A 26,916-nucleotide genomic window follows, 5' to 3' on the forward strand; every position below is an offset into this window, starting at 1 on the left:
AAAGAAGGAAAGAAAGTCTTGCATGTACAGTGACATGGATGGAGCTAGAATGTATTCTGCTAAGTGAAATAAGTCAATCAGAGAAAGATCAGTATCATATAATTTCACTTATGTGGAATTTAAGAAACAAAACAGATGAACATATGGAAAGGAGAAGGAATAGAGGCGAGAAGGAAACAAACCACAAAAGACTCTTAAGGATAGAGAATAAACTGAGGGTTGATAGAGGGGAGGTGGGCTAGATGGAGGATGGGTACTAAGGAGGGCACTTGTGATGAGCAATGGGTGTTGAATGTAAGTGATGAATCACTGAAGTCTCCTGAAGCCAGTACTACACGGTATGTTAACTAAAATTTGATTAAAAAAAAAAAATTAGCATTAGCAATCACACAGGGGCACATAATCAGAGTTTAAAATATAGAAATGTATCAAGGTCTGTTTTTAGCTTTAGTGTAGTATATATAAAAAACAATAAGGGGTGCCTGGGTCGCTCAGTTGGTTAAGCATCTGACTTCAGCTCAGGTCATGATCTCATGGTACATGAGTTTCAGCCCTGTGTCGGACTCTGTGCTGATAGCTCAGAGCCTGGAGCCTGCTTTGGATTCTATGTCTCCTTTTCTCTCTGCCTCTCTCTCTCTCTCTCTCTCTCTCTCTCTCTCTCTCTCTCTCTCTCTCTTAAAAATAAATAAACATTAAAATAATTAAAAAATAATAAGCTTAAAAAATGCCAGAATGGGGCTCTCATTTTTAGTATTTATTAATCATAAAATCTTTTATTCCTACAGAGCAGAAGATAGAAGAGATCTATTGATGTTTTTCCGAAGCCTACACTTTTTTGTGGAGTGGTGTGAATATCGTAAGTGCACATTTGAACACTTCAAGGTAGGGTCTAAAGTTTTTAGATTTAAATGTATGTGAAGAGTGAAGCTGGTTTAAATTTAAACATAACCTAAAAGTGAAGCTGGTATTAATTTGGGGATTTAACATAGCATTCTTTCCTTAAAGTTTTCAAAGAATACAAAATATTTTCATTGGCTTCTGGAATTTGCAGTTATTTGGGGTAAATGAAGAGGAATGCTTCTGTACAAACCAGTGAGTCATTTGTATTATGGGATATCTTGGAAGAAGTATAGTTATATTCTTACTTACCCCCTACACATTTTGAAAAATTAATCTGTCAAGAGTACTTGAAACAAAATACAAATGCTAAAATGAATGTAATTATAGCAGGCTTATCACCTAGCACAGTCCTTACTTTCTGAGTCATACTCTGTTTTGAGCTTCTTAATCATTGTGTATTTCAAGTTTAAGTATTTAAGCCTGATTTCAGTAAAGTAATGCTTCTTAAGTCTGACAATAGATACATTTAAGGACTTCTTTTTATCCCGTTTTCTGTCATAACCAGAATTATATTTGGCTGCATTATAATGCCTCAGGTTGTACTTAGATGGATAGTAGCAATATTGACAGCTGTAGTCCGTACAAAATCCGGTTCTGAAAGAGTCAATATAATAATATCTCAAAAGCCTACCCAGGCTGTGACTATTGTTTTTATGATTGGTACTAACTCTTGTATATTTGCGTTCTTTTTTATTATTATTATTATCACTGTTACCACTACTACTGCTATTACTTGCATTCTGTTGGGTCGAGGTAATAAAATCTGTCAGGCATAGAATTTTCCTTAGAGTGAAACATGGTTGTACCTGTACTGTGGTCCCTTGAGTTCTCTCACTGTTGTTTACTTACAGGTGCTCTTGCACCCAAACAGTTAAATAGCTTTGCTTCATAATTGGTAAATATAGTAATGACTGAGAGTATGCTGGCAGTTGTGGTGACGAATCACCTAACATGGGTTGTGGGAAATGTGAGTGTTAGTCCCATTTCCAAAGCTGATTTGACTCTAGGTGCTTTCAAAGAGGCATAGAAGTATAATTGGTGTGTTTATCCTGTAGAGGACACAGTGCTTCTGTGGGCCGACTTTCCTGGGTGATAAGGAAAGAAATGGAAAGGACGGAAAGAAACAGTCACATTGTTGTGCAGCCACCACCAATATTTATCTCGAGAACTTTTTTATCATCTCAAACTGAAACTCTGTTCCCATTAAACACTAATTTGTCATTGCTTCCTACCCCAGTTCCTGAGAATCACCATTCTTTTTTCTATTTTTGTGAATTTCTAAGTACTTCATTTAAGCAGAATCATAAAATTTATACTTTTTGTTTGGCTTATCTCACTTAGCATAATATTCTCAAGGTTCATCCATTTTGCATCAGATTGAAGGATTTCCTTACTTTTTAAGGCTGAATAATCTTCTATTGTATGGATGCCCCACATTTTGTTTATCCATTCATCTTGATGGATACTTGCATTGTTTCCATCTTTTAACTATTGTGAATAATGCTTCTGTGAACATTGGTGTACAAATACCTGTTCAAGTCCCTGCTTTCAGTTCTATTACAAATATACCTGTAAATGGAATTGCTGGGTCATATGGAAATTCTGTTTAATTTTGTGAAACACTGCATGTTCTCTTCCATAGCGGCTGCACCATTTTGCATTCCCAACAGTAGTGCACAAAGCTTCCAATTTCGCTACACATTTGCCAACGTGTTTTGGGATTTTCCTTTTTTTGGGGGGGGCTCATAGCCAACCTAATGGGTGTGAAGTAGAATTTTTATTGTGGTTTTGATTTGCATTTACCTAATGATTAGTGATGTTGACCATTGTTTCATGTGCATATTGGCCATTTGTATATCTTCTTTTGGAGAAATGTCTATTCACATCCTTTGCCCATTTTTAAATTGGGTGCTTTTTTCTTGTTGAGTTGTAGTTGTTGTTTTGTTTTTTTTTTCCTTTAAGGTTACTTATTTTGAGAGAAAGTGAGCACAAGCAGGGGAAGGGCAGAGAGAGAGGGAGAGAGAATCCCAAGCAGGCTCCACACCGACACCACAGACCCAGATGCGGAGCTCGAACCCATGAACTGTGAGGTCATGAGCTGAGCTGAAACCAAGAGTTGGATGCTCAACCAACTGAGCCACCCAGGTGTCCCTGTAGGAGTGTTGTTTTTTTTTTTAATGTATTCTAGACATTAATCCTTTATCGAGTGTATAGTTGGTAGATATTTTCTGTCATTCTTTGGATTGTCTTTTCATTCACTTGATAGTGTCCTTTTTTTTTTTTTAATGTTTATTTATTTTTAAGAGAGAGAGTGAGAGAGAGAGTGAGACAGAGCGTGAGCGGGGCAGGGGCAGAGAGAGGGAGACAGAATCCGAAGCAGGCTCCAGGCTCTGTGCTGACAGCTCAGACTGTGCTGATGCAGGACTGGAACCACGAACCGTGAGAACATGACCTGAGCCAAAGTCAGATGCCCAACCAGCTGAGCCACCCAGGCGCCCTGATAATGTCCTTTGATGCAGAGAAGTTTTTAACTTTGCTGACATCCAGTTTATTTTTTTGTTGCCTATGCTTTTGATGTTAAATCCAAGAACTCATTGCCAAATTCATTGTCATAAAGATTTTCCTCTTTTTTTTCCCTAAGAGTTTTGTAGTTTAGCTCTTAAGATGTTAGATCCAACTTGAGTTAACTTTTGTATACATTGTAAGCTAAGGGTACAGCTACATCCTTTTGCAAGTGGATATCTGATTTTCTCGGCACTGTTTATTGAAGAGACAGTCCTTTCCTTATTGAGTGGTCTTGGCACCTTTATTGAAAATCGTTTGACCATATTTTTCTGGGCTCTCTGTTCTCTTGCATCGTTCTATATGTTCCTGTCCATTCCAGTACCATACTTTCGATTACTATAGCTTTGTAATTAACTTTGAAAATGAAGAAGTGTGAGTTCTCCAATTTTAGTCTTCTTTTCTAATTTCTTTTGCCTATTTGGAGTCCCTTGAGGTTCCATGTGAATTTTAGAATGTTTTTTTCTGTGTCTTCAAAAAATAGAATTGGGACTTCAATAGGGACTGCACTGAGTCTGGATTTCTTTGGGTGGTGCTGGTGTAGTAACTGTTCAGTCTTCTAGTCCATGGACACAGAATGTCTCTCCACTAATGGATGTCTTCTTAGTTCTTTCAGGAGTGTTTGTAAGGGTAAAATATTTTTAACTTTTTTTAAGTTTATTTATTTATATTGAGAGAGAGAGGGAGAGAGAGAGAGAGCCGGGGAGAGGCAAGGAGAGAATCCCAACCAAGCAGGCTTCATGCTGTCAGTGCAGAGCCCAATGTGGGGCTCAGTCTTATGAACTGTGAGATCACGAACTGGGCCAAAATCAAGAGTCGGATGCTTAATCGACTGAGCCAGCAAGGTGGCACTGAAATTGTCCTTTAAAGATAATTCTGGGGCTTCTGGGTGGCTTAGTTGGTTGAATGTCCAACTTTGGCTCAGGTCATGATCTCACGGCTCTGGAGTTCAAGCCCAGCGTCGAGCTTTCTGCTGACAGCTCAGAGCCTAGACCCTGCTTCAGATTCTGTGTCTTCCTCTCTCTCTGCTCCTCCCCTGCTCACACTGTGTCTCTCTGTCAAAAATAAACATTAAAAAAAAAATTAAAGATAATTCTGTAATTTAGACCTGTTACTAGTGCTCTTTCCTAATTATTTTGTGGACACCACAGAATTCTTGAATTCTCTAAAATTTGAGTTAAGGTGTTTTTTCCTCTGTGAGTTTAGTTAGGTAAAGAATATAGGGCTACGTCTGGAAACATGAGAGAAGTCTCCTCTGATGGCTTTTCCTGGTATCCCCAACACTCAGCTGTCCTTTATCCAGTTTATTTTTATCCAGATAAAGTTATAATTTATTTCCATTGATTTATTCAAGACTGTGATAGTTTAAGATTCTATTTTTCCAAATGAAAGAGAGCTCTCTGTTTAAATGAATTTTATTTTGTACTTTTCATTGTATATTCAATCCAGATGTGCTCAATATTATAGTAAGCACTTCAAGGTATAAAGGGAATATTGGATGTATTCTGTGAGCTTTCAGTCACAGAGAAATGAGGCATGCACACAAAATAATGAGAAAGCAGTATATAGTTATGATTACCAATTATCAAAATGAAATCAGCAAATGAGTTAGTAAGTGGTATAGGACTAATTGTGGCCTTGAGAGATCATAGATGTTTCAATGAGAAAAGCTTATCTTGGGGTCAACCTTGACAAATGGGGGAAAAATGGAAAAACTGGAGCTCATTCTGTGTAGGGAAAAACAGAAGCAAATGCTTTAAAATATGAATAACTGTTCTGGGATTGGTGTACAGAGACCAACTTGATTCTAATGTATTATTTATGTTGGAAACAATATTGGAAATTTTCATATGCACAGTTCGGACTCGTGTGTCTAAAGCACTGATAATTTTGGATGTAACCCCAATGTGATAAGGAGGCTAAGACTTCTGAGTGGGTTTTGGGCAAGAGGAAGGTTATTTTAGGATCTTTAATCTGGCAGCATTGTTTCCTCATAAGTTATCACTATTAGATCGAAGGTGGACTTACACTGTTCAATGACCAGTTAATCATGGGTCTGTAGGAAATGTTGCTCAGAAGCTTTCCTGTGAATGGATAGGCAGTTGGCATGAGTATGATGCGTATGGGTTGGGGGGTGGGGGAGAGGTAGTGTTCAGTAACACCACTAAATTGACTGTTTTCATGTCTTACATTTGGACAGATTTATTGATGAGATTCTCATCCCTATGGTGGTAAAAAGAAAATATTTTTCCATATTTATCGTATTTGAAAGTCTTTACAATGGAGAACTTTCTGAGATATGGGATGAACGTTCAGGTTTTTTATGAGCATACTTGATTTTGTTCTGCTTGACTCCTTAAAATGTTTTATGGTAGACTTAGAATTTTAATATTTAGAGAAAGGAAAAATGTGTGCTGTTTTGCTAAAGCCTTTAACTGTGTGACCACAAAGCAGAATAACTTTGGACATTACTCTGTTAGGTCTTTATCGGAGAGTGAAATTACGCTTTATTTGGAAAGTTTTGCCTAGGTATGAGACTGTTCACTATTTCTCAGGCTAAGTAAACATATAATAACTGCCTTAATAGAAAGAAAACAAGTTCCTGCTTCGTAATGAAAAATGTGTGAATCATAACAGAAAAACGGGAGATCCCTGGAAACACTTAGCTTTCAAAGTTTTTGGAACATCATCCTTAAGTGCTTTAGGGATCAAGTAAAGGTCCGAAAAGATCAGCAGTTGGAAGTTTTTTGGACTTACCCTTTCATGTCATTAGTAATGGAAATAGTGCTTCTTAAATTGGGGTGTTTATATAAAAACATACCTTTTAAATGGCACCATGGTATAAACTATGAGGATTTTGTAATGCTGCTTAAATATTTTCACATGACTTTGTTTTGAACTTCAGGATTCAGTTTTACATTTTGCTTGTTGTATGTAAGATTTGTGAACATCTTTGTTTAAAACATAAAATTCCTTCATCATGGGACACAAAGTTAATATTAAATATTTATGCTTTAGGCACTGTTGAGACAGATTATATGCATGTGTGTACTTTAGCTTATATGCTGCATTGATAATGGTTAAAAGTATGACCCTACAGGCAATCTTTTCAAGCAGATAAAACTGTTGGGATGCTTTCCCAGGATGATGGGGTTTCCCTCCAGGCGTATCTCTTCAATGCGGTCCCGAATGTAACGGGTGTCGTTAGCCTTGCAGAATGTATCATCTGTGATTGAAGTTATGTTGTTAAACTAGAAAATAAAAGGGAAAAATTGTTCAGAAATTTGAAATCTACCTTTTGTATTCTATGTGATGGGATCTTACAGAATATTCTATCTAAAAAGTGGTTTTTAAAATACTGTACATCCTGTGTATCCTCAGGGTAATAAAACCCTCTGTGCAATCTGAGTCCCCTCACCCCCGCAGTTTAAGTCTGCAGTGTTGCTTTGGAAGACAGATTGCTTGCTCTTACGGTAACATCCATGTAGCAGAAAGCTCTAAGCATAAATAAGATTATACTGGCTGGAAAGACTCTCCTGCTTTTGAGTGTCAATTCGGAATGGGCACCGTGTCCTTAAATGTCCCTTTACAGAAAGAAACAGGACAAATGGGAAATGCTGTGATGCTGGAAGACCAGTTTTAGTTCCTCTCAGTTCCTCTTCACTCTTCTGTTACCTCAACATGAGATCAACTGGACAGTGTCCACTGCTGTTGGACAAAGAGACACCAAGCAGAGGTCGTAGCGCCCCCCCACCCGCGGATGCCTCGGATCCATGTGTCACATTAACTAGGAGATGCCACGTGCACGCCTGGCAACAGAGCCCACTCTAAGGGCAGACCTCACACCTCGGTTTCGGGTCCTCTGGGGGCTCGGGGGCTCTGGGCCTCTCTGGGCGGGGTGGGGTGGGGCTCTCAGGCCACCGAGGTAGTAATATTTGATGGGCATAATTTACATGTGGATAAATGAGCTTCCTAATGAGTCATAACATTGACTAATAGTAATTTACATTCACATCATCAGATATTATGAAAGGAGCAGTCCTACCTGAAGATGAATTACACGTAGACTTTCTGGTAAATTAAGAGGCACAGATTCCAGGGCGTTGTGGTCCAAGTACAGGAAGGAGAGGTTGTTCAGTTTCTGTAAGGAGAAGTTACTTCTGCTTGATCATCACTGAGGTCAGTACATTTTCACAGGATTCAAACTATGATATATGCACATGCGTCTACATGTGTGCACGTGTGCGTGCATATACACATATGTGTACACATGTGTACATAGGTCCTGGTAATCAGTACTATCAATTGCTGCTTTGGTAGTTATTTGGTTTTAAGGGTTTGTTTTGTTTCCCAAGTAGTGTATTTTGGGCCTTTATGAAGGGTGATAAAGTCCTGCTGCACCCCCACATTTCTCTCCACTCATCTAACCACTGAGTACCCAGCCGCTCCCAGCCTCAGACCTCATGCTGGCTGCTGGGGCCATTTGACTTGTCTCGTGAACAGCTAGTAAGGTCATTTCCTATGCAGGATTGAGCTTGGATCCTGGTGTTGCCATAACCTCTCTTGAACCTTTAGAACTTCTCATTTCACCTCCACCAGTTTCTAGCAAAATGGATATAGGCATATCTTGGGCATAACGTGGGTTCGGTTCCGGAGGAACCACCACAATAAAGCGAATATTGCAATGAAGTGAGCCCAGTGTATTTCTTGGTTTCCCATCGCATATGAAGTTATGTTTACACTATGATATAGTAGGTTATGTCTAAAAATCAATGTGCATACCTTAGTTAAAAATAATTTATTGCTAAAAAGGCTAGCCATCATCTGACGTTTCAGGGAGTTGTAATCCCTAATGACAGATCACCGTGACAAATGTAATAATAATGAAAAAGTTTAAAATATTGCAAGAATTAGCAAAATGTGACCTGGAGACACAGTGAGCAAACTCTGTTAGCAAAGGGGCACCACTGGACTTGCTCACTGCGGAGTCAGCCCAAACCTTCAGTTCATAAAGAGTGCAGTGTCTGTGAAATGCAGTAAAATGGTGCACAATAGAATGCTTTGTCCCTGTGCTCCTAAGAGACGCGCTTGGTAGTGAGATGTTTCCAGGGCAATTTATTAAATATTTAGCAACGTATGACTTTCCCCTACTGGTCTGTATTGAGTTACTCTTCATGATCAGTAGACCATTACTGTGTATCATTTTATAATAGGGCTTCAAGATGGAAAGCATGTGTAAAGTTCAGAGCACTCAAACACTCCGTCTGTGAAGCGTTGATCAGCTCCTGTAGGTCTTTAATATGTCAGTCAAAGGCTTACCAGCTGAAATTACTGTATCTTCAAATTGTAAAGGTTTTTTATTTTTAAAGTGAGTCCTGTTTTGAAAAGTCTCCTAATAATCCCTTAACTTCTGAGGAACTGTGATGTGCCTTCACAGTGTCCCTTACAACTGAAAAGGGATTCCTTAAGTGTAAACAGGAAGAAAAGGAAAATGGAATATTTTTACATTTTCTGACAGATTGTACGTGTGGACTAATTGTACCTTTGTGTGATTGTTATAAACTTGATAATATTTCATAGTGTTTCTATTAGATGTTATCATTAGAAGCCACAAACTTTACTTATGAATGAGGTCTACTGCCAGTAGCAGCCCAATCATCTGTTTATCTGGGGCTTCTTCCAGGACTGGGAATGAGTATATCACCTGTGCAGGTCTCAGCTGAGGCGGTAATTTCGCCGTAGACTGTGCATTTGGACACAACCTGGCTATGTAAATCAGAGTAGATCACCTTCCCTTTTTCCTGTACATAGGTTTTCTTGAGTTACTAAATGAAGAAGTGTATTTAATTTGTACTGTATATAGAATTTTGTACTAGGTGCCGTTGTGGAATTCAAAAGAAGGGCTACCTACAGAATTTTATGGGCTAATACTTTTAAGTGGTAGAAGTAAAATTGAGCATTTACTTTTGGAACTGTATTTTCTGGCACTTGTAAAAACAGTTTTAAAATATAAAACAAAATTTTAGACCAGAGTTTCTCTATCATATTACCATTGGTTGTATAAAACTGATACTGTGTGTGGTCACAGTATACAAAACTTACTTTGAATGTATTTGCTTTGATTCCTCTACTCTTGATTTTGTTGTATTTTGCATTAAATAAAGTAAGCTTGGGAGGAAGAACTGGAAGTTTCAGTAGTTGATTTTCAGCTAGCGTAAGTTCTTCTAACAGAGAAAGTTTTGAAAAAGTACCGTCTTCTATATCTTCAATCAAATTTCCCGTGAAATCAAGTCTTCTTAAGTTAGCTTGAAGGAAAAATATACAGAAAATATACAAAAAATATAAAGTTAAAGTCTCATTTATGTGGACTGAAGAAGAAGCACTGGTGTATCAGGTCATTCAAACACCTTTTATTTTTAGTATCTAATAGTGTCTGTAACGAGTAGGTCAGTAAATTTTGTTGAATGAATAGTGAGCATCCGTCTGTGCTTGACACCGATGGCCTTTCTCTCTTGAGCCCTGGAGTCTCAGGGTTGGAAGGGAACTTACAGTTAATGGAGTCCTTCCATCCGTCAGTGTTTGAATCCCCAGAATGCTGAGGTGGTTCGAAACAAACTGTGGTTGCAAATCATGGGAACTAAGCATGACTTTTTTTTTTTTTTTTTTTTTTTTTTGAGAGAGAGAGGGCGCAATTGAGTGAGGGGCAGAGAGAGAGAGAGAGAGAGAGAGAGAGAGAGAGAGAGAAAGAATATCCCACAAGAGGCAGAGAGAAAGAGGGAGGGAGAGAAGAGCGGGGCTCACCCGGTGCGGGGCTTGAGCTCACGAACCATGAGATCATGACCTCAGCCGTAGTCAGATGCTCAACAACTGAGCCGCACAGGCGCCAGAAGCATTACATTTGATTGAGTAGAATCATTGTAGGTATTGTTTTGGACTTTTCCGCAGAATGTCGCATTGTGATTGTAGATATATTCTTAATCTCTCTATGCCTTATTGCTTAACAACAACAAACAGAAGTGTTCCCGAATTTGTTAAAGTGATGCAGACTGAGAGAGAAATTCAATGCGTGTGTGTGTGTGTGTGTGTGTGTGTGTGTGTGTGTGTGTGTGTGTGTGTGTGTGTGACTTTTATTTGTCTGGGATGCTGAGGAAACCTTGCTTCTCATTCCATATTTGAGGTAGTCACTGCAGACACTGAATTAGTGAATATGGACCCTTGCTCCCAGGGACTATAAAGGGTTAGGCTCCTTTGAGCCTCTGGTCACACATTTCTGTCAACCGATTAGTACAAAATTTTATGTTTCTTTTTTTTTTAATGTTTTTTTCATTTATTTTAGAGAGAGAGAGAGAGAGTATGAGTATGAGAGGGGCAGAGAGAGAGGGAGACACAGAATCTGAGGCAGGATTCAGTCTCTGAGCTGTCAGCACAGAGCCCGACATGGGGCCCGAACTCATGAACCACGAGATCATGACCTGAGCTGAAGTTGGATGCTTAGCCAACTGAGCCACCCAGGTGCCCCCTGTGTGTTTCTTTTTAAGAGCATTGCAGTTAGTGTGTATTGCTGATATATTAACATTGAACTCACAGCCTCAGTTCTGTGGGTCACACTTGAAGATTACCTACGCAGTGTTTTTCCTGTGAGGCAACTTGGGAACACTGGGACGGCTCTTAGGCACTGCACTTGGGGAGCATTTTAAATAGCAAAAAGCACAAAAATGTAGAAAATGTGGCCCTAAGTAGACTGAACAGGACACCTCACAGTGTAAGAGCTGAAACAAAATGGCAGAGGTCACCCTGTTCAGCTGCGGCTAGGTAACCAGTGTTCTGCCACTGTGTACGTGTCTGCAAATGACTGTGGGAGTGTTTCATGTACTGATTTTGGGGTCACAAATGCATGTGACCGCATAGGTGAGTGTGTAGGTGTGGAGTCCAGCAGTGATGAGGAACAACTGTACTAGGGTCATTTGGGAGCCACCAGCTGCAGCATGAATGCTGTTCCGGTTAATCTCATAAATGTGTAGTGGGGCCAGTGTGCATGTTTGGTGGGATCTTCTTCAGGGACTTGGCACCAGAGAAGTGGAGGGTTGTGCTGTGCTCATAGCAGTGCCCTGGAGGCAAGCTGTTGTGCGGTTTGACGGGATGCCAGAAGCATCCTGGGAAGGAGTGAAATGCATTAGTTCCACATGAGAACCATCTGAGATGTTGGGTGGTATTTCATGATGACACCTGGGCCTCTCCCCAGACCTCAGTTGAAGTCTCTGAAGACTAGGGCCTAGTACCATTGTTTTTTACAATATTTCCCCACATGGGTTTAGTATTCAGCCAGGTTTAAGAACCTTGAGTTAAAGCAAGGAAAAGGAGACTTTCTGCTTTTATTGTGGTGGCAGCATTGTGAAGAAGGCATTCAGGTTGGAGAAGCACATTGGTCATACTGGTGCTCCTGATGGACCGAGGCAAACGGATCTGAGTCCTACGGCTAAGAAGGCGTCGTCGCCTATATGTTTGATGGGCTGTCAACATCGACATGAAAGGCACCAGTAAAGAAAGGTGATGGGGACCTTTGAATGGAGTGGAGAGGAGTCACCAACAAGCCTGTGGCTGTTTGTAAAGTGTGGTGGATACTTAAACACTCCAGCGGTGACTACCCTAGATGTGACAGCCACAGGTGCCGAGACGCTTGTGTTTTATGAGGCTAGCACTAACATGAGTTAGCGTGAGTTATTTTATGTAAAGTTAACTTACGGATATCTGCAAAATCTTTTGCCGTCAACTTTTTGATCTTGTTGAATCGTGCGTAAAGATAGGCTGACTCCTTCGGCAAGGGTGGTACGGCATCAATGTCAACCTCCTCACAGTACACAGAGCCGCTTAAACACACACACAACAGGCACGTGGGCATTTCTAAGTCGGGAAACAAAATCACAAAAATATAAACTGTAATTTAAAAACATTTGTCCTCTAGTGGTAAAATTATTGCTATCATGAGTTTTCTCACTAATCTGAAAAAATATTTTACAGAATTAAAGGTGATAGCAGGAAGGTATCATGGTTGTGTTAGCCAGTGACCTGTATTGTACCTGATAACTGACCAGGATCTTATTTTAGATCCTGTAACCCCATATGTTTTTTATTCTCTATCATTTTAGCACTGAACATTTAATTGCTGAATTGATTTACATTTTCTGATTTGAGTACTTAATGTTCATAAAGCAGAATATAAGGTAAACAAACATAAGCTTGATTCATCACTTGGTTTGGCACAGACACATTGCAGATGGATGACCGTAGCTAAGGAGCTTATAAACTACCAGGTAAGTAAGCAGACTATGCACTTGGACATGAGAGTGTCACGGAAACAGCAGGGACCCCACTGTATATCCTCATCATACCTCCTTATCTTCTTCAGCCTGGAACAATGCCTTAGTCTTTGTTGTTCATAACTTTAAAATTTTTGAATTTTAAAAACATTTTATTTTGGGGGGCATTTATTTTGTAGAATGTCTTTCAATTAGGGTTTGTCTGAGGTTCCTAATTTTTGATAGGAATACGATGGAAATGGTGTTGGCTCTGCCGTGCTGGGCATTGGGATGCATGTGCTGTCTGCTTGTCCCATTCCTTGATGATGCTCTGTTTGGTCTGCCATTCGGGAGTATCTTCTGAGAAAATACTTGGAGCTGCTAAACATCTGGTCTGTCACCAAACTGCCACCCAGTAATTTTATCTATTGATGGTTCTTACCTGAATTGTTTGTTACTAGGATAGTTTCAAATTATGATTTTCTAATTCCTTCATTCTTTCTACGTTAGTTGACAGCCGGTGCAGCATGGAACATTCCCTTCATATTTATTTAGTTTTATCAGTTGAGTATGAACTTATGAATTCCTTATCCCATGGGTCATAATAAGTTACCATCATATTTATTTTGATCATCAAATCGTCACAGATCAGCCAGTGTGAACTCTTTTAAGCTTTTTTTTTCTGTCGCACCTGTGTTCTATTTAAATGACACTTAATAAATTACACATATTTCACTTGTGTAATTTATGTTTTCAGCATTATGTATATACCCACGAAACCATTATTGCAATTGAAGTAATTGACGTAGTCATCACCCCAGAGTGTTGTCATGCTCTTTGTAATCCGTCCCTCCCAGCAACCACTCTGGTCTGCTTTCTGTCCATTCACAGCAGTTGGCATTTCCAAGAGAACGAAGCAGTATATCCTCTCATCGAGCTTCTTCCTCTCTGCATATCAGCAATTCATTCCTCTTTATTACCGAATAGTATTTCATTGTATTAATATATGCAGCTTATATAGTCCTTCCTTATGGGCATTTGGGTTTTTAGTTTTTGACTATTTCTTAGAAAGCTGCTGTGAACATTTATGTAGAATTTTTGTGGTTGTGATACTTGCGTTTCTCTTTAGTAAATACCTAACAGCAGAATGGCTGGGCCATCTTATAGGTGTGTAGCTTTTGAAGAAGGTCCCACACTGTTTTCCTTAAAGGTTATGCCATTTTATAGTCCCTTCAGCGCAGAAGGATTCTAGTTACTCCACATCCTCGTGCGCGTTCGGTACTATTAGACTTTTCACGTAAGGCATGTTGTGGTATCTTGTGTTTTAATTTATATTTTCCTAATGACTGATGTGCTGAGCAATTTTTTATAAACTTATTTACCATCCACATATTTTTGTGGTAGAATGTTCATATCATTTGCCTATTTTAAATTTTTTTCAATGTTCATCTATTTTTGAGAGCGACAGAGCATGAGCAGGGAGGGGCAGAGAGAGGGAGACACAGAATCTGAAACGGGCTCCAGGCTCTGAGCTGTCAGCACAGAACCTGATGCAGGGCTTAGACCCATGAACCACGAGACCATGACCCGAGCCAAAGTCAGTTGCTTAACCGACTGAGCCAACCAGGAGCCCCCCCCATTTGCTCCCTTTTTTTTTTTTTTTTAATATTTATTATTTTTGAGACAGAGAGCACATGAGTTGGGGAGGGGCAGAGAGGAGCATAGAGGATCTGAAGCACGCTCCAGGCTCTGACCTGACAGTAGAGAGCCAGATGTGGGGCTCGAACCCATGAGCCTGAGCCAAAGTTGGATGCTCAAACAACTGAGCCACTCATTTACCTATTTTTAAATGGTGATTTTGTATTATTGTCACTGAATTATAAGAGTTTATATTGTAAATACAAGTTGTTTCTCAGATTTATGTTTAGCAAATGTTTTCCTTTATGTGGCTTGTCTTTTTGTTTTCTTATCATTGTCTTTTGAATAGCAAATATTTTTTATTTTCATGAAGAATAGTTGATTCCTTTATGGTTTGTGCTATTTGTCCTATATTTAAGAAATCTTTGCCAACCACTATCTTATCCTAGGTTTTCTTTTGAAGGTTGTATAGTCTTAGCTCTTGATGTTTAGGTTTGAGGTCCATTTTGAGTTAATTTTTATATATGGTGTCAGGAAAATTCATCTTTTTAACTTACAGCTCTCAAGTTTTTCAGTACCATTTTTTGAAATGATATCCTTTCCCCATTGAATTTCATTGACACCATTGTAAAAAACAAACAAACAAACAAAAGTTGACCCTATTGTGTAAATGTATTCCTGGACTGTATTCTGTTTTGCTGATTTACTTGTTTTTTGTTTTTGTTTTCATTTTTGTCCATATATGTATGTTTATCTTTAGAGAAAGAGAGCACACACGAGGAGGGGGGAGGGGAGGGAGGGAGGGGGAGAGAGAGAGAGAGGGAGAGAAAGAGAATCTTAAGCAGACTCCACGCTGAGCATGGAGCCAGAGAGCATGACCTCTGGAATGATCTGACCGCTGGAAATCAAGGGTCTGAAGCTCAACCAACTTAGCTTGTTTACTTGCTTATTGTTATGCTAATGCCACAATGACTTGCTTCCTGGAGCATTATAGTAAGTTTTCATATCAGGTGGTGTAAATCCTCCAACTGTATTCTTCAACATTGTTATGACTATTCTAAGCTCTTTGCATTTCCACATAAATTTCAGAGTCAGCCTCTTAATTTCAAAAAGACTGGTAAAAATTTAATTGGGATTGAGTTAAATCCTATCAATAAATTTGTGAAAAATTGACATCTTAATGATACTGAGTTTTCTGGTCCTTGAACATAATATATCCATATTTTTAGGTTGTCTTTAATTTCTCTCAGCATAGTTGTCTCGATTTCAGTGTGCAGGTCTTGTATGTCGCTTACAAATTTATACCTACATTTTGAAAAATAATTTTGATTGATTAAAATGTTAAATATCCCCATTACTCTTTAAGAACTCTCTTATTTTTTGGCATAATAAGATGTCTCAGAGCAGTCTTGCCTTTTCCCTGCCCCAAGCCTGATATCAGTTATTTCTTCAAGGAGTATTGGTTTCTTTTTGTGGAGACTGATATTTAGAAACCAAGATTTGAATGTTGATGTGCTCATTGCTGCTAGCATCTCATTGCTTCTAGGCTCTTTCCACAAGGAGGGATGGGAAATACATGTATGTGTATTTGTCTGTTTCTCCGTATTTAATATACATATATACACAGGTATATGTGGGATATGTGGCATAGACATATACGTACATTCTTACATATGGACATAGATAAATACACACATACACACACACACCTCATGTGCATATATACGCATATACTCTCACATAGAGACAAACGTGTATACAGGCAAACCTCAGAGAGATTGTACATTTGGTTCCACTGCAGTAAAGTGAATATTGCAATAAACAAGTCAGATGAACTTTTGGTTTCCTGGTGCCTATAAACGTTGTGTTTACACCATACTGTGGTCTGTGAAGGGTGCAGTAGTAGTATATCTAACGACACAGTGTTCATACCTTAATTAGAGATGCTCTATTGTTGGGGAGCCTGGGTGTCTCAGTCAGTTAAGCGTCTGACTTCGGCTCAGGTCATGATCTCCTGGTTTGTGAGTTCGAGTTCTGCATCGGCCTGTCTGCTGTCAAGCACAGAGCCCACTTTGGATCGTCTGTCCCCCTCTCTCTGCCCCTCCCCTGCTCGCTCTCTCCTCTCTCAAAAAATAAATAAACATTAAAAAAAAAACACTCTACTGTTAAGAAATGCTAACCATCATCTCAGCTTTCAGCGAGCCACGATTTTTTTGCTGGTGGAGGGTCTTGCTTGATGTTGATGGCTGCTGACCCTACAGGGTGGTGGCAGCTGTGGCCATTTCTGAAAATAAGACAACTGTGACGTTTCCCACGTTGACTGCCTCTTCTCTCAAGAACAATTTCTCTGTAGCACGTGATGCTGTTTGGTAGCATTTTACACACAGAACTTCTTTCAAAACCAGAGTCTATCCTGTCACACCCTGTCTGCTGCTCTGTCAGCTAAGTTCGTGTGATATTCTCAATTCTGTGTTGTCATTTTGACACTCTTCACAGCATCGTCACCAGGAGCACACTCCGTCTCAGGAAACCACTTTCTTTGTTCATCCACGGGAAGCAAGTCCCCATCCGTTGGAGTTTTATCCAGCTCCCAGGGAGCTTGGCCCAGCTCCCTGCCGTCTTCAGGCCCCCCTTCTGCTTCCGGTTCTCCTGTTTCCACACGTCTGCAATGACTTCCTCCCCTGGAGTCCTGAACCCCTCAAAGTCCTCCCTGGGGCTGGAACCAGCTTCTTCCCAACTCCTGTTCATGTTGAATCGTGACCTCTTCCCATGAATCCCCAGTGTTCTTCATGGCATCTAGGATGGTGACTCCTTCCCAGGATGTTTTCAGTTTACTCTGCCCAGATCCATCAGAGCAATCAGTGTGTGTGGCAGCTATGAGCTCACGAAAGGTGTCTCTTAACTAATGAGACTTGGAGGTCAGAATTACCCCTCGATCCATGGGCTGCAGAATGGTGGTGGTGTTGCAGCAGGCATGAAAGCAACAGTAATCTCATTGCTCGTCTCCGTCAGAGCTCTTGGGTGACCAGGTGCAATGTCTTTGAGCAGTAATCTCTTGGAAGGAATCTTTTCTCCTGAGCAGCAGGTCTCAACAGTGGGCTTGAACCAGTCGGTCAACCGTGTTGTGGACAGATCTGCTGTCCTCCAGGCTTTGTTGTTCCAAGTAAAGAGCACGGGCGGAGGAGATTTTGCGCGATTGCGACGGGCTTAGGATTTTCAGAATGGCCAGTGAGCTTCCACCTGGCTTCCACCTCAAGTCACCAGCTGCATCCGCTCCTGAGCAGAGTCCGCCTGTCCCTGGAGGCTTTGAAGCCAGGCACTGACTTCTCCTCTCCAGCCATGAAAATCCTAGGTGGCATCTTCTTCCAGCAGAAGCCTCTTTCATCTGCATGGAGAGTCTGCTGTGTAGTGTGAGCACCTTCCTGAGTCCTCTCGGCCAGATCTTCTGGATAATTCCGGCAGCTTCTGCGTCAGCACGTGCTGCCTCACCTTGCACTTGGGCGTCACAGAGAGAGCTTCTTTCCCCAAACCTCCTGAACCAACCTCTGCTAGCTCCTACCTCTTCTGCTCCTTCCTTACCTCCTCAGCCTTCGCCGGATCGAAGAGTCTGGGCCTTGCTCTGGGCGAGGCCTTGGCTGAAGGGAACGTCGTGGCCGCTTTGATCTCCCATCCAGACCAGCCAGACTTCTTCCATATCAGCAGTCAGGCTGTTTCCCCTGCTTATCACCCGTGTGTCCACTGGAGCGGCGCATGCGTGCAGTGTCCTTCAAGGACTCTTCCTTTGCCTTCACAACTTGGCTACCTGTTTGGCACAAGTGGCCTAGATTTCAGCCTGTCGTGGGTTTCGCCCTGTCTTCCTTACGAAGCTTAATCTTTTCTAGCTTGTGATTGAACGCGAGAGACGCGTGACTCCTCCTTTCGCTTGAGCGCTTGGGGGCCATTGTGGGGTTCTGAGTGGGCCTAATGTCAGTACTGTTGTGTCTCAGGGAATGGGGAGGCTTGAGGAGGGGGACAGAGATGCAGGGGGGGACAGGTGAGCAGCCAGAACACAACAGTTTATCAGTTATCAGTTTAAGTTTATCAGTTAAGTTCACCATCTTATATGGCTTGGCTCGCGGTGCCTCAGCTTAGCATGGTGACATCAAAGATCACAGATCACCGAAACAAATATAATAATGATGAACAAGTTTGGAAAAATGGTGCCAAAAGACTTGTTCCACACACGGTTGCCGTAAACCTTCCATTTGTGAAAAATGCAGCGTCTGTGGAGCGCAATGAAGCGAGGCGCAGCAGAACAAGGCGTGCCTGTACCTATTTCTGTATCTGCATTCAGACCACGAGTTGGTGCCGATCTCTTGCTTCCAGTCCAGCTCCACAGTGTTCACTCTGGGCTTCCCCCACCACGTCTGTAGCACCTTCTCTGACCGAGAAACCTGGCTCTCGTTATCCAGTGTATATACCTCACTCAGTGCTAGGCCTCACATTAAGGGGTTTCATCGCTGTGCACCTGCATCGCCGTGGAAAAGAAACCTGCTTGCTGGAATGTCAATGTTTATCCATTCTGTTTTGTCTATAGCCTGGAGTTTCATAGTCAAAACAGTGTGTTTAAGGGTTACTTGGGTTAATTTTTCTTTTCACTTTAGTGTGTTACTCATTTGAAATGAAATTGTTTCTATTCGTTTTTTTAAACATTTTTTTTTTAACGTTTATTTATTTTTGAGACAGAGAGAGACAGAGCATGAACGGGGCAGGGTCAGAGAGAGGGAGACACAGAATCTGAAACAGGCTCCAGGCTCTGAGCTGTCAGCACAGAGCCCGACACGGGGCTCGAACTCACAGACCGCGAGATCATGACCTGAGCCGAAGTCGGCCGCTTAACCGACTGAGCCACCCAGGCGCCCCTGAAATTGTTTCTATTTGTGTGCCAGTTTTTTTTTTTATCTTATCCTTGTATATTTTATTTATAAATATAATTGTTTACCTATGTGAACGATAACCTTGTTCAAAGCCAAATCTACAGGGGCGCCTGGGTGGCTCAGTTGGTTGAGCGTCTGACTCTGGCTCAGGTCATGATCTCACAGTCTGTGGTTTTGAGCCCCGCATCAGGTTCTGTGCTGATAGGTCAGAACCTGGAGCCTGCTTTGGATTCTGTGTCTCCCTCTGTCTCTCTCTCTGTCCCTCTCCCACTTGTGCGCTCTCTCTCTCTCTCACACACACACACACACACACACACACAAATAAACTTAAGTAAATAAATAAAATCTTACCAAAAAAAAAAACAAAACCAAATCTACAGAGAAAGTGTATACTTAAAGAAGTTCCACACTCCCGTTCCCCCACCCCACCAACGTCCATCTCTCCCTCCTTGCCACCCCTGGTCCCGTGTGTAACCTGTGGGTAACTAGTTGCCACGATTAAATTACCTTTCTTGAATGTCGTTTCACACAAGTGAGCTGATGCATGTATATTTTCTTGTGTCTCTTTCTTTCTTGGATGAAAGGCAGCATACTGTAGCTACTCCTTTGCACTTTGGGTTTTCTCGTATAATATATTCTGGAAATCACTTCATGTTAGTTCATAGAGATCTTCCTTGTTTATTTTTACAACTGCATAGTATGCCCTTGCGTGGACTTGCCGTACATTATTCAACCTCCCTTCAGTGTTTGGGCAGTTAGATTGTTGCCAGAGTTTTGTGTTTGCAAGCAGTGTTCCAGTGATGTTTGCATATGTATTTTCTCCCTCATGGAGGTGTATCTTTAGGGTGAATTCCTAGAAGTTGATTGCTACGTCACAAAGTAAGTGCATACCGGCCTTGTTAGATATTGCCAAATTCCTGTCCAAAAGCATGGTACTTACTTGTATTTCTGCCAGCAGTGTATGAGGGTCTCTGATACCCCAAGGCCTTGCCAATGGATTATATTGGTTTAATGTCACAGTTTTAATTTTTGTCCATCAGATAGGTTAAAAATCTTTGTGTCTCAATATAATTTAAACTTACATTTCTGTATGTGTGAGATTGAACGTCTTATATGTTTAAGGGCCATTTTTATATCACTTTGTGAGTTGCCTATTCATCTTCTGGTTTTACCAATGGATTTTTTGCCATTTTCTTTTTCCTGGCTTTTTATATGTTCTTTATAAATTAGAGATATTAACTTTTTTTTCTATTTTTCTCATTTTTCAGTTGTGCTTGACTTCATTTATGATGCTGTTTCCCATGGAAAAGTTTCATTTCATGGGATCAAATTTATTGATCTTTTCTATTATTTTCTCTGGATTATGAGACATCACACACACAGTTTATCTTCTAGTATTTACATCATTTCACTTTTTACGTTTTGACCCTAATTTATTTGGAGGGGTTTATTTTTCTGTGAAAAGTGTGGATCTAACAGTATCCCTTTTCCATTGACTATTCAGTTGTCCAACAGCGTATTTTATTTCTTTTTAAAGTTTTTTTAAGTTTTTATTTAAATTCCAGTCAGTTAACATACAGTGTGATATTACGTTCAGGGTTCAACACCATTTTTAAAAAATACCATCTGTAGGGCTCCCGGCTGGCTCAGTCGGTGGAACGTGTGACTCTTGTTCTCAGGGTTGTAAGTTTGAGCCCCATGATGGGTAGAGATTAAAAATAAAATCTTTAAAAATACCATCTTTGCTTCAGAAGTGATTTAAGATGCCTTATTTATTATATATTAAGTTTCTACATGTGTTTCTGTTTTTCTGAATTTTGTATGCTATTCACATACCAGTATCACACGTATTTAAGTGTAGAGACGTTGAAGTATATTCTAATGTAGTATGTCTGGTTTCTGCAGATACCTGCCATTTTTCAGTGATTCCCTGAAACCTGATTCCATGCAGGTTTGATTTTTCTACATGAACTTGAGAATCCTCCTTACCAGCTCTTTAAAGCAGTTTATTGTTACAAATTTAGGAAGAGCTGACATCTTTACGATGCTGAGTCATCCTATCCAAGGGCAAGGGATGTCTTACTAATTAGTGTGTGATTTTATTTCATGTTGTCCTGTGAAATGCTGTTCCATGATAGAACAAAAGTAAACCGAATAGATAGGAGTTATTGAGGAGGACTGTGTTGTTTTGTACATTTTCTGTTGTTTTAATTAAAAGGTATATTACAATTATTCATGTATAAGCCATCTTTATGTCTTCTGTGAGTTTCTTGAAGTTAAGAATTATATTTTATTTCCCTTACCCCCAGGCTGTACATAGTATTTGTAAATAGTTGATGTTAAATAACTGTTCCTTGAAGGGATTTTATATAGACAGAAGCACACTCTGTAGAGGCTAAACTTGTACTTTGGTTATTCTTGAATGTTCCTGTTCCATGTTTGTCATTCAAAATGTGGGATGGCCAAGGGATACAGGAGTACTGATGCATAGGGGCACTTGTACCCCAATGTTTATAGCAGCACTCTCAACAATAGCCAAATTATGGAAAGAGCCTAAATGTCCATCAACTGATGAATGGATAAGGAAATTGTGGTTTATATACACAATGGAGTACTACGTGGCAATGAGAAAGAATGAAATATGGCCCTTTGTAGCAACGTGGATGGAACTGGAGAGTGTGATGCTAAGTGAAATAAGCCATACAGAGAAAGATAGATACCATATGGTTTTACTCTTATGTGGATCCTGAGAAACTTAACAGAAACCCATGGGGGAGGGGAAGGAAAAAAAAAAAAAAGAGGTTAGAGTGGGAGAGAGCCAAAGCATAGGAGACTCTTAAAAACTGAGAACAAACTGAGGGTTGATGGGGGGTGGGAAGGAGGGGAGGGTGGGTGATGGGTATTGAGGAAGGCACCTTTTGGGATGAGCACCGGGTGTTGTACGGAAACCAATTTGACAATAAATTTCATATGTTGAAAAAAAAAACAAAACAAAAAAAACAAAATGTGGGATGGCAAATGATGTGCACTCCCAACATACCAGCTGACGTTATCACTGGAGATAAAACTCCGCTGTTTGAATTTACTGTATCCTAAGGCCATTTTTTACTACTCTAAGGAATAAAGTTCCATAATAACCTATTTATGACTGTTCTTTGTGAGACACGAGATGACATGGTATGCATACTTACCGTCACTTTCTTTTTTGGGGGATGGTGGTGTTACACTCTCATCTTTTTGTAACTGAACACTTTTTTCATCGGGTAATATCACAGTTTCTTTTTCCTATTTGAAAAATAAAAATTTGTTATCAGGTGTGATAAAGTCTGATTTTGACTATAAAACTGAGAGTCATAGGCAACACCTGCCTTCTCATGGTCATAGTGGCATTTCTTTTGTGCTACAGTAAGATTTTGTGTATTGTTCATTAAACTTATAAGGTAAATATTTGTTCACCTTGTTTGTACTCCAGACTGTCAACTCCTTGAGTAAAAGAACCAGGTCTTTTTAATTTTTTTTTTTTAATCTCCAAAACCCTAACTCAGTGCCTTTGCCTTCTAAATGTTGAATATATTGAAATTCCAAATGGGAGCTGGAGGGAACTCTCCAGCACAGAATGAAAGTTTTTCTGAGTTGCAGCCTGAAATGAGACCATCTTCATGTAGGGTAGGTCTCTTAATTATTCTTTATGGTCTTGTCTTTTTCTTCCTTCCTTTCTTTCTTTCTTTCTTTTTTTTTTTTTTTTTTTAATTTGAGAGAGAGAGAACTGGAGAGAAGGGCAAAGGGAGAGAGGGAGAGAATCTTAAGCAGGCTCCACGCTCAGCATGAAGCCCAACGCAAGGCTGGATCCCACGACACTGGGATCATGTGTGGTCTTGTCTTAATTGAGTTCCTGATACCAGATTCTACCATGTTCAACAGGATTGAGGCACTAGTCACGTCGCATGTGTTGGACATAGAGTAAGCTTTTGGCCTCTTCTGCAAGTGACCCTTCATTACCTCGTGCCTGAACAACACCCTGGCACTTGGAGCCCTTTTATTCTCCTCTGCCTACCCCATTTGGACCCCCAGTCCAGACTGTTTGCTCTGGGGGTCTGTATCACTCTTTCCTATCTTGGGAGAGAACATTTTCTGCCATTAGACTAACATAGGTTGCATGGGGCCCCAGTCTGTGCCCTCCAGAATCATGTTACCCTTCATGTCCATCTTGACTCCTTTATTCTCCCAAGTGGGTTCTGTTGGAACAGCCCCTTCACTTAAGTACTGTTGAATTCTACTCTGCTCCACAATTACCTTAGTCCCTATATTTGTATTAAGAGCATAGACCTCTAAAGCAATGTAGAGAGAAGAAGCAAAGAACTTACTAGCTACTTTTTAGGGACCATGGAATTTTGAAGGTTTTTTTTAACTGATTGATAGATTCTAATCATCCATGTGAGCCAATAGCTTATTGGTACGATAGGCCTTTTTTTAAAATCTGGAGCTATGACTAGTGATATCTATCTTTTTTCTCTTAATGTTGGGCAAAAATAATACTTAGCATATTAACCAACTCCGTTGAAAGAAATTACAGTGTTAACATTTAGTCATTGTGCACTGAAGAAAAGCAGTCAACATTGTTATATATTTGGCTGCATTTTTCATTTTCCATTCTGTCTGTGTATGTGAGACACATACACGCACACGCACACACCGTAGGCAGGACCAGATACTTATGTGCTGCATTAACTTTTTCCTTACCCAGCGTTCATTTCTGCGTGCCAAGAAAACCGCGAGTAATCACTCAGCCTGTGCAAGTGGAGTACGAAAGATGTGATATGAAGTCATCCCTGTATTAAATTAACTCAAGGACAATTTACAGTCACTTGATACAAATTGATAAGAGTCTGAGTCGTTGAAACTGATTAAAAATTAAGCCCCACCGTAAGGAGTTTTTCATTTTTTGGTAACTTACATAGTTGGCATATGTAAGTGAAATGCTATAGACCCCAAAATAAGTATGTAATTCCATGAACCACTTCTTCCTAAATTAATAAATCTTAAGCTGGTAATCCAAGATTGCTTTTCCTAATACACAATTTCTCCTATTTTATTTGGAGGCAATATAATATGCACATATAGGGCGTTTTATAACATTACTTAGAAATCCTCAACCAGTAAGAGATCATCTTAAAGTTTAGTTTTCCTTAAATTTTGTTTTGGTTGCTATAGATACTGTTTGGTTACCATAGATTCTTTTTTATTAATTTGGGAGGCATGCATACCTCCCCAAAGTATAATCCTGGAGACAGTTTTTTGAATTACTTTCAGTCATTACAAGTGCTTTTTCTTTCCCCTTTTCAGACACATTAAAAAAAAAAACAAAAACAAAAACATGCATCTAAATGGGTGACTGTTTCAGAAGTTAAATTTAGAGTAGAAATAAAGTACCTTAATATTTTTTCTGTCCAGATATTTATCCTCAGAATCTTGACTAAACAAGGTTTCTTCAGAATGATCTGTCCCATAGTGATAGGTGATGCGTGGGTCCTGCTGAGCTGGTGGTGCCAGCTTTATCAGAGGCACGGACAGGAGCAGGAGAAGCACAGACTGCAGCATCGTCATGCTAGCAGAAGTCCAGGTGCCTGGAGTTCATGAGCTGGTGGCCTGCTGACTGCGGGACAATGCTCTCTTTTTCCCTGGAAGTAAAAACGCAGACCTTCGAAGCAATATTTAAAAGCTTAGAGGACTTTTTGGCAGGGTGTACGCAGTAGGGGCCAGAGAACAAGTATTTAACCCTTAGTGATCTTTAATTAGATGCTGAAAGTTTCTATGTATCAGTGACATTCTTAAAAATAGTCTCAGAAAGTGGTTTTATTTCTTTTTCTGTCAAAACCCAAGTAATGTTGGTAATTTCAGTTTCTTAATAGTTAGATGCTGTAAACAAGGTCCTTGTAAGCAGCGGAAATCTTAGGATACCTGTAGTATAAATAGTTAAGACTCATGATCCTGCCTCATGTGAGTTAAAAATATCATATTTCAACTTTGCTATTTTATAAGAACTCTTGATTTGTAATGGTATGAGTTTCTATAAGTTCCAAGAGTTTTGGAACTTAAACTTTAAGTTTAACATGAAAAGTAGTTATTAACACTTTTAGGTGATAAAGGATATATGAAAATGTTTTTGGTTTTTTTAGTTTTGCAGTTTTCATAGATACTCTTTTTATTTAATAACATTGTTTTTAAATTTAAACTACGAAAAACACAAAAATAGTATTGCAGACTAGAAGAAATAGAGAACTGTAATCAAGGATTTGGGGGAAGGAGATGGGGAGGAATCTCTTAGGTTCGTCAGTGATGCGCATTTCAGACAGAATCCCCCAGAATTGCTGGTGCTGCATTGTGGATGCCAGTTTGTCAAAAATCAGTGGCCAAACAGCCTGGTTTTGTGACTTCGCAGCACCTGCAGGATGTCAAAGTGACGCAGTGATAACAGTTGTTCGAGGTAACTGAAAAATAAAAAATCAGAGGTGGCCTTTGCATTTATGAAGACTGAGAATCACATCTTAAACGATATTTACAATGATACATGAAAGAAGAGCCTACCGTTGTAGCTTTTTTGAAGGTTTTTGTGGTTTTCGTCAGTGGAAGCTCATGCCTGTGTATTAGCCCCAAGGAGGAAGGTGGTGGATCAGTTTCAGACTGCTGCACAGTTTCGTGACCGGCCGCTCTGAGTGCAGTTCGTCTGCATGGAGACCCTCCCCGGGCCATGCAGCGTGAGGGCTCCCCAGCTGTGCTCATGGGTCTGCAGCGCCGTCTGCTTCTACATTACCTCATGTGAGAAACGCTGAGGTTTCCTGAATATCGTTTATGACGAGGACATAGTTTGAAAGTCATGCTTTTTATTTTAATGCTTTTCGAGGAGATAAAACATCTGCGTTTTCAGTGAAATAAAACACCAAACTAAAGTCTGTGCTCTTAATTTTGTGAGGGGTAAAAATACTGTTCTAGTATCACAGTTAGGACACAGCCAAGAAATTTCCAATGCAAAAATTAGTTTTAGCATAAATTATCTTCAAGTTTAATCATCCATATAACACAAATTCCATATAACACAAATCCAAGTGTGAGAGTTTTTAAAAAATAAATTTGATTTGTAATTTGGAGTTTGGTGGTAAAAGATACTTTTGTTTGCTAAATTTAGGAAACTGTAAAAGTGGTCTTAATAATAAATTTGATTTTTAAAAGTCCAAATGGTATTTTAGATAATTGTATGAACATCTTTAAAGATTCACTTTCATTTTTATCACTTTCTGGTGCTTTTAGCAATCAAGCTAACACTTCTTTCTCCTCTAAAGTATAAATTTGGGGCATCTGGGTGTCTCAGTCGGTTAAGTGTCCCACTTTGGCTCAGGTCATGATCTCACAGTTCATGGGTTTGAGCTCCACATCAGGCTTTCTTCTGTCAGCCCGGAGCCCGCTTCAGATCCTCTGTCCCCCTCTCTCTCTGCCCCTCTCCCCTCTCAAAAATAAATAAACATTAAAAAAGTAAACAACAAATTCAATAAATGTGGATATGGATAAATATTTTATTAAAAATAGAAAATAAAAGAATACCAATTTGT

General features: G+C 39.9%; 2 protein-coding genes across 13 annotated transcripts in view; one reads left to right on the top strand and one right to left on the bottom strand.

The window, feature by feature from the left end:
- Positions 1 to 26,916, top strand: part of LOC102954804 (centromere protein P) — a 244,534-nt gene that overhangs the window by 56,477 nt on the left and 161,141 nt on the right. For 10 of the 12 annotated variants that reach the window (XM_042963600.1, XM_042963598.1, XM_042963596.1 and 7 more), the window contains exon 5: positions 786 to 882. In XM_042963600.1, coding sequence (XP_042819534.1) covers positions 786 to 882 — 97 coding nt within the window. Of the gene's footprint in view, positions 1 to 785; positions 883 to 16,892; positions 17,166 to 26,916 lie in introns of those variants that run through there. The other 2 variants (XM_042963602.1, XM_042963603.1) reach the window with 2 other exon arrangements.
- On the bottom strand, positions 4,862 to 26,113 carry OGN (osteoglycin). Its single transcript, XM_007097333.3, has 7 exons — positions 25,898 to 26,113; positions 24,743 to 24,990; positions 22,504 to 22,597; positions 12,205 to 12,363; positions 9,565 to 9,767; positions 7,508 to 7,603; positions 4,862 to 6,713 (listed from the first exon to the last, which is right to left on the bottom strand). The coding sequence occupies exons 2-7, from the start codon at positions 24,914 to 24,916 to the stop codon at positions 6,543 to 6,545; spliced, it is 897 nt and encodes a 298-aa protein (XP_007097395.1). The 5' UTR covers positions 24,917 to 24,990; positions 25,898 to 26,113; the 3' UTR covers positions 4,862 to 6,542.

This window comes from Panthera tigris, chromosome D4, assembly GCF_018350195.1.
Source record: "Panthera tigris isolate Pti1 chromosome D4, P.tigris_Pti1_mat1.1, whole genome shotgun sequence".
Classification (NCBI taxonomy): domain Eukaryota; kingdom Metazoa; phylum Chordata; class Mammalia; order Carnivora; family Felidae; genus Panthera; species Panthera tigris.

Coding starts and splice junctions, on each gene's coding strand:
- OGN (XM_007097333.3), bottom strand. CDS start 24,916: ATGACGATGCTGCAGTCTGTGCTTCTCCTGCTCCTGTCCGTGCCTCTG. Junction 22,598..24,742: donor TGGACAGAAAAAATATTAAG/GTACTTTATTTC, acceptor TTTTTCAAATAG/GAAAAAGAAACTGTGATATT. Junction 12,364..22,503: donor CCCCAAAAAAGAAAGTGACG/GTAAGTATGCAT, acceptor TTCCCGACTTAG/AAATGCCCACGTGCCTGTTG.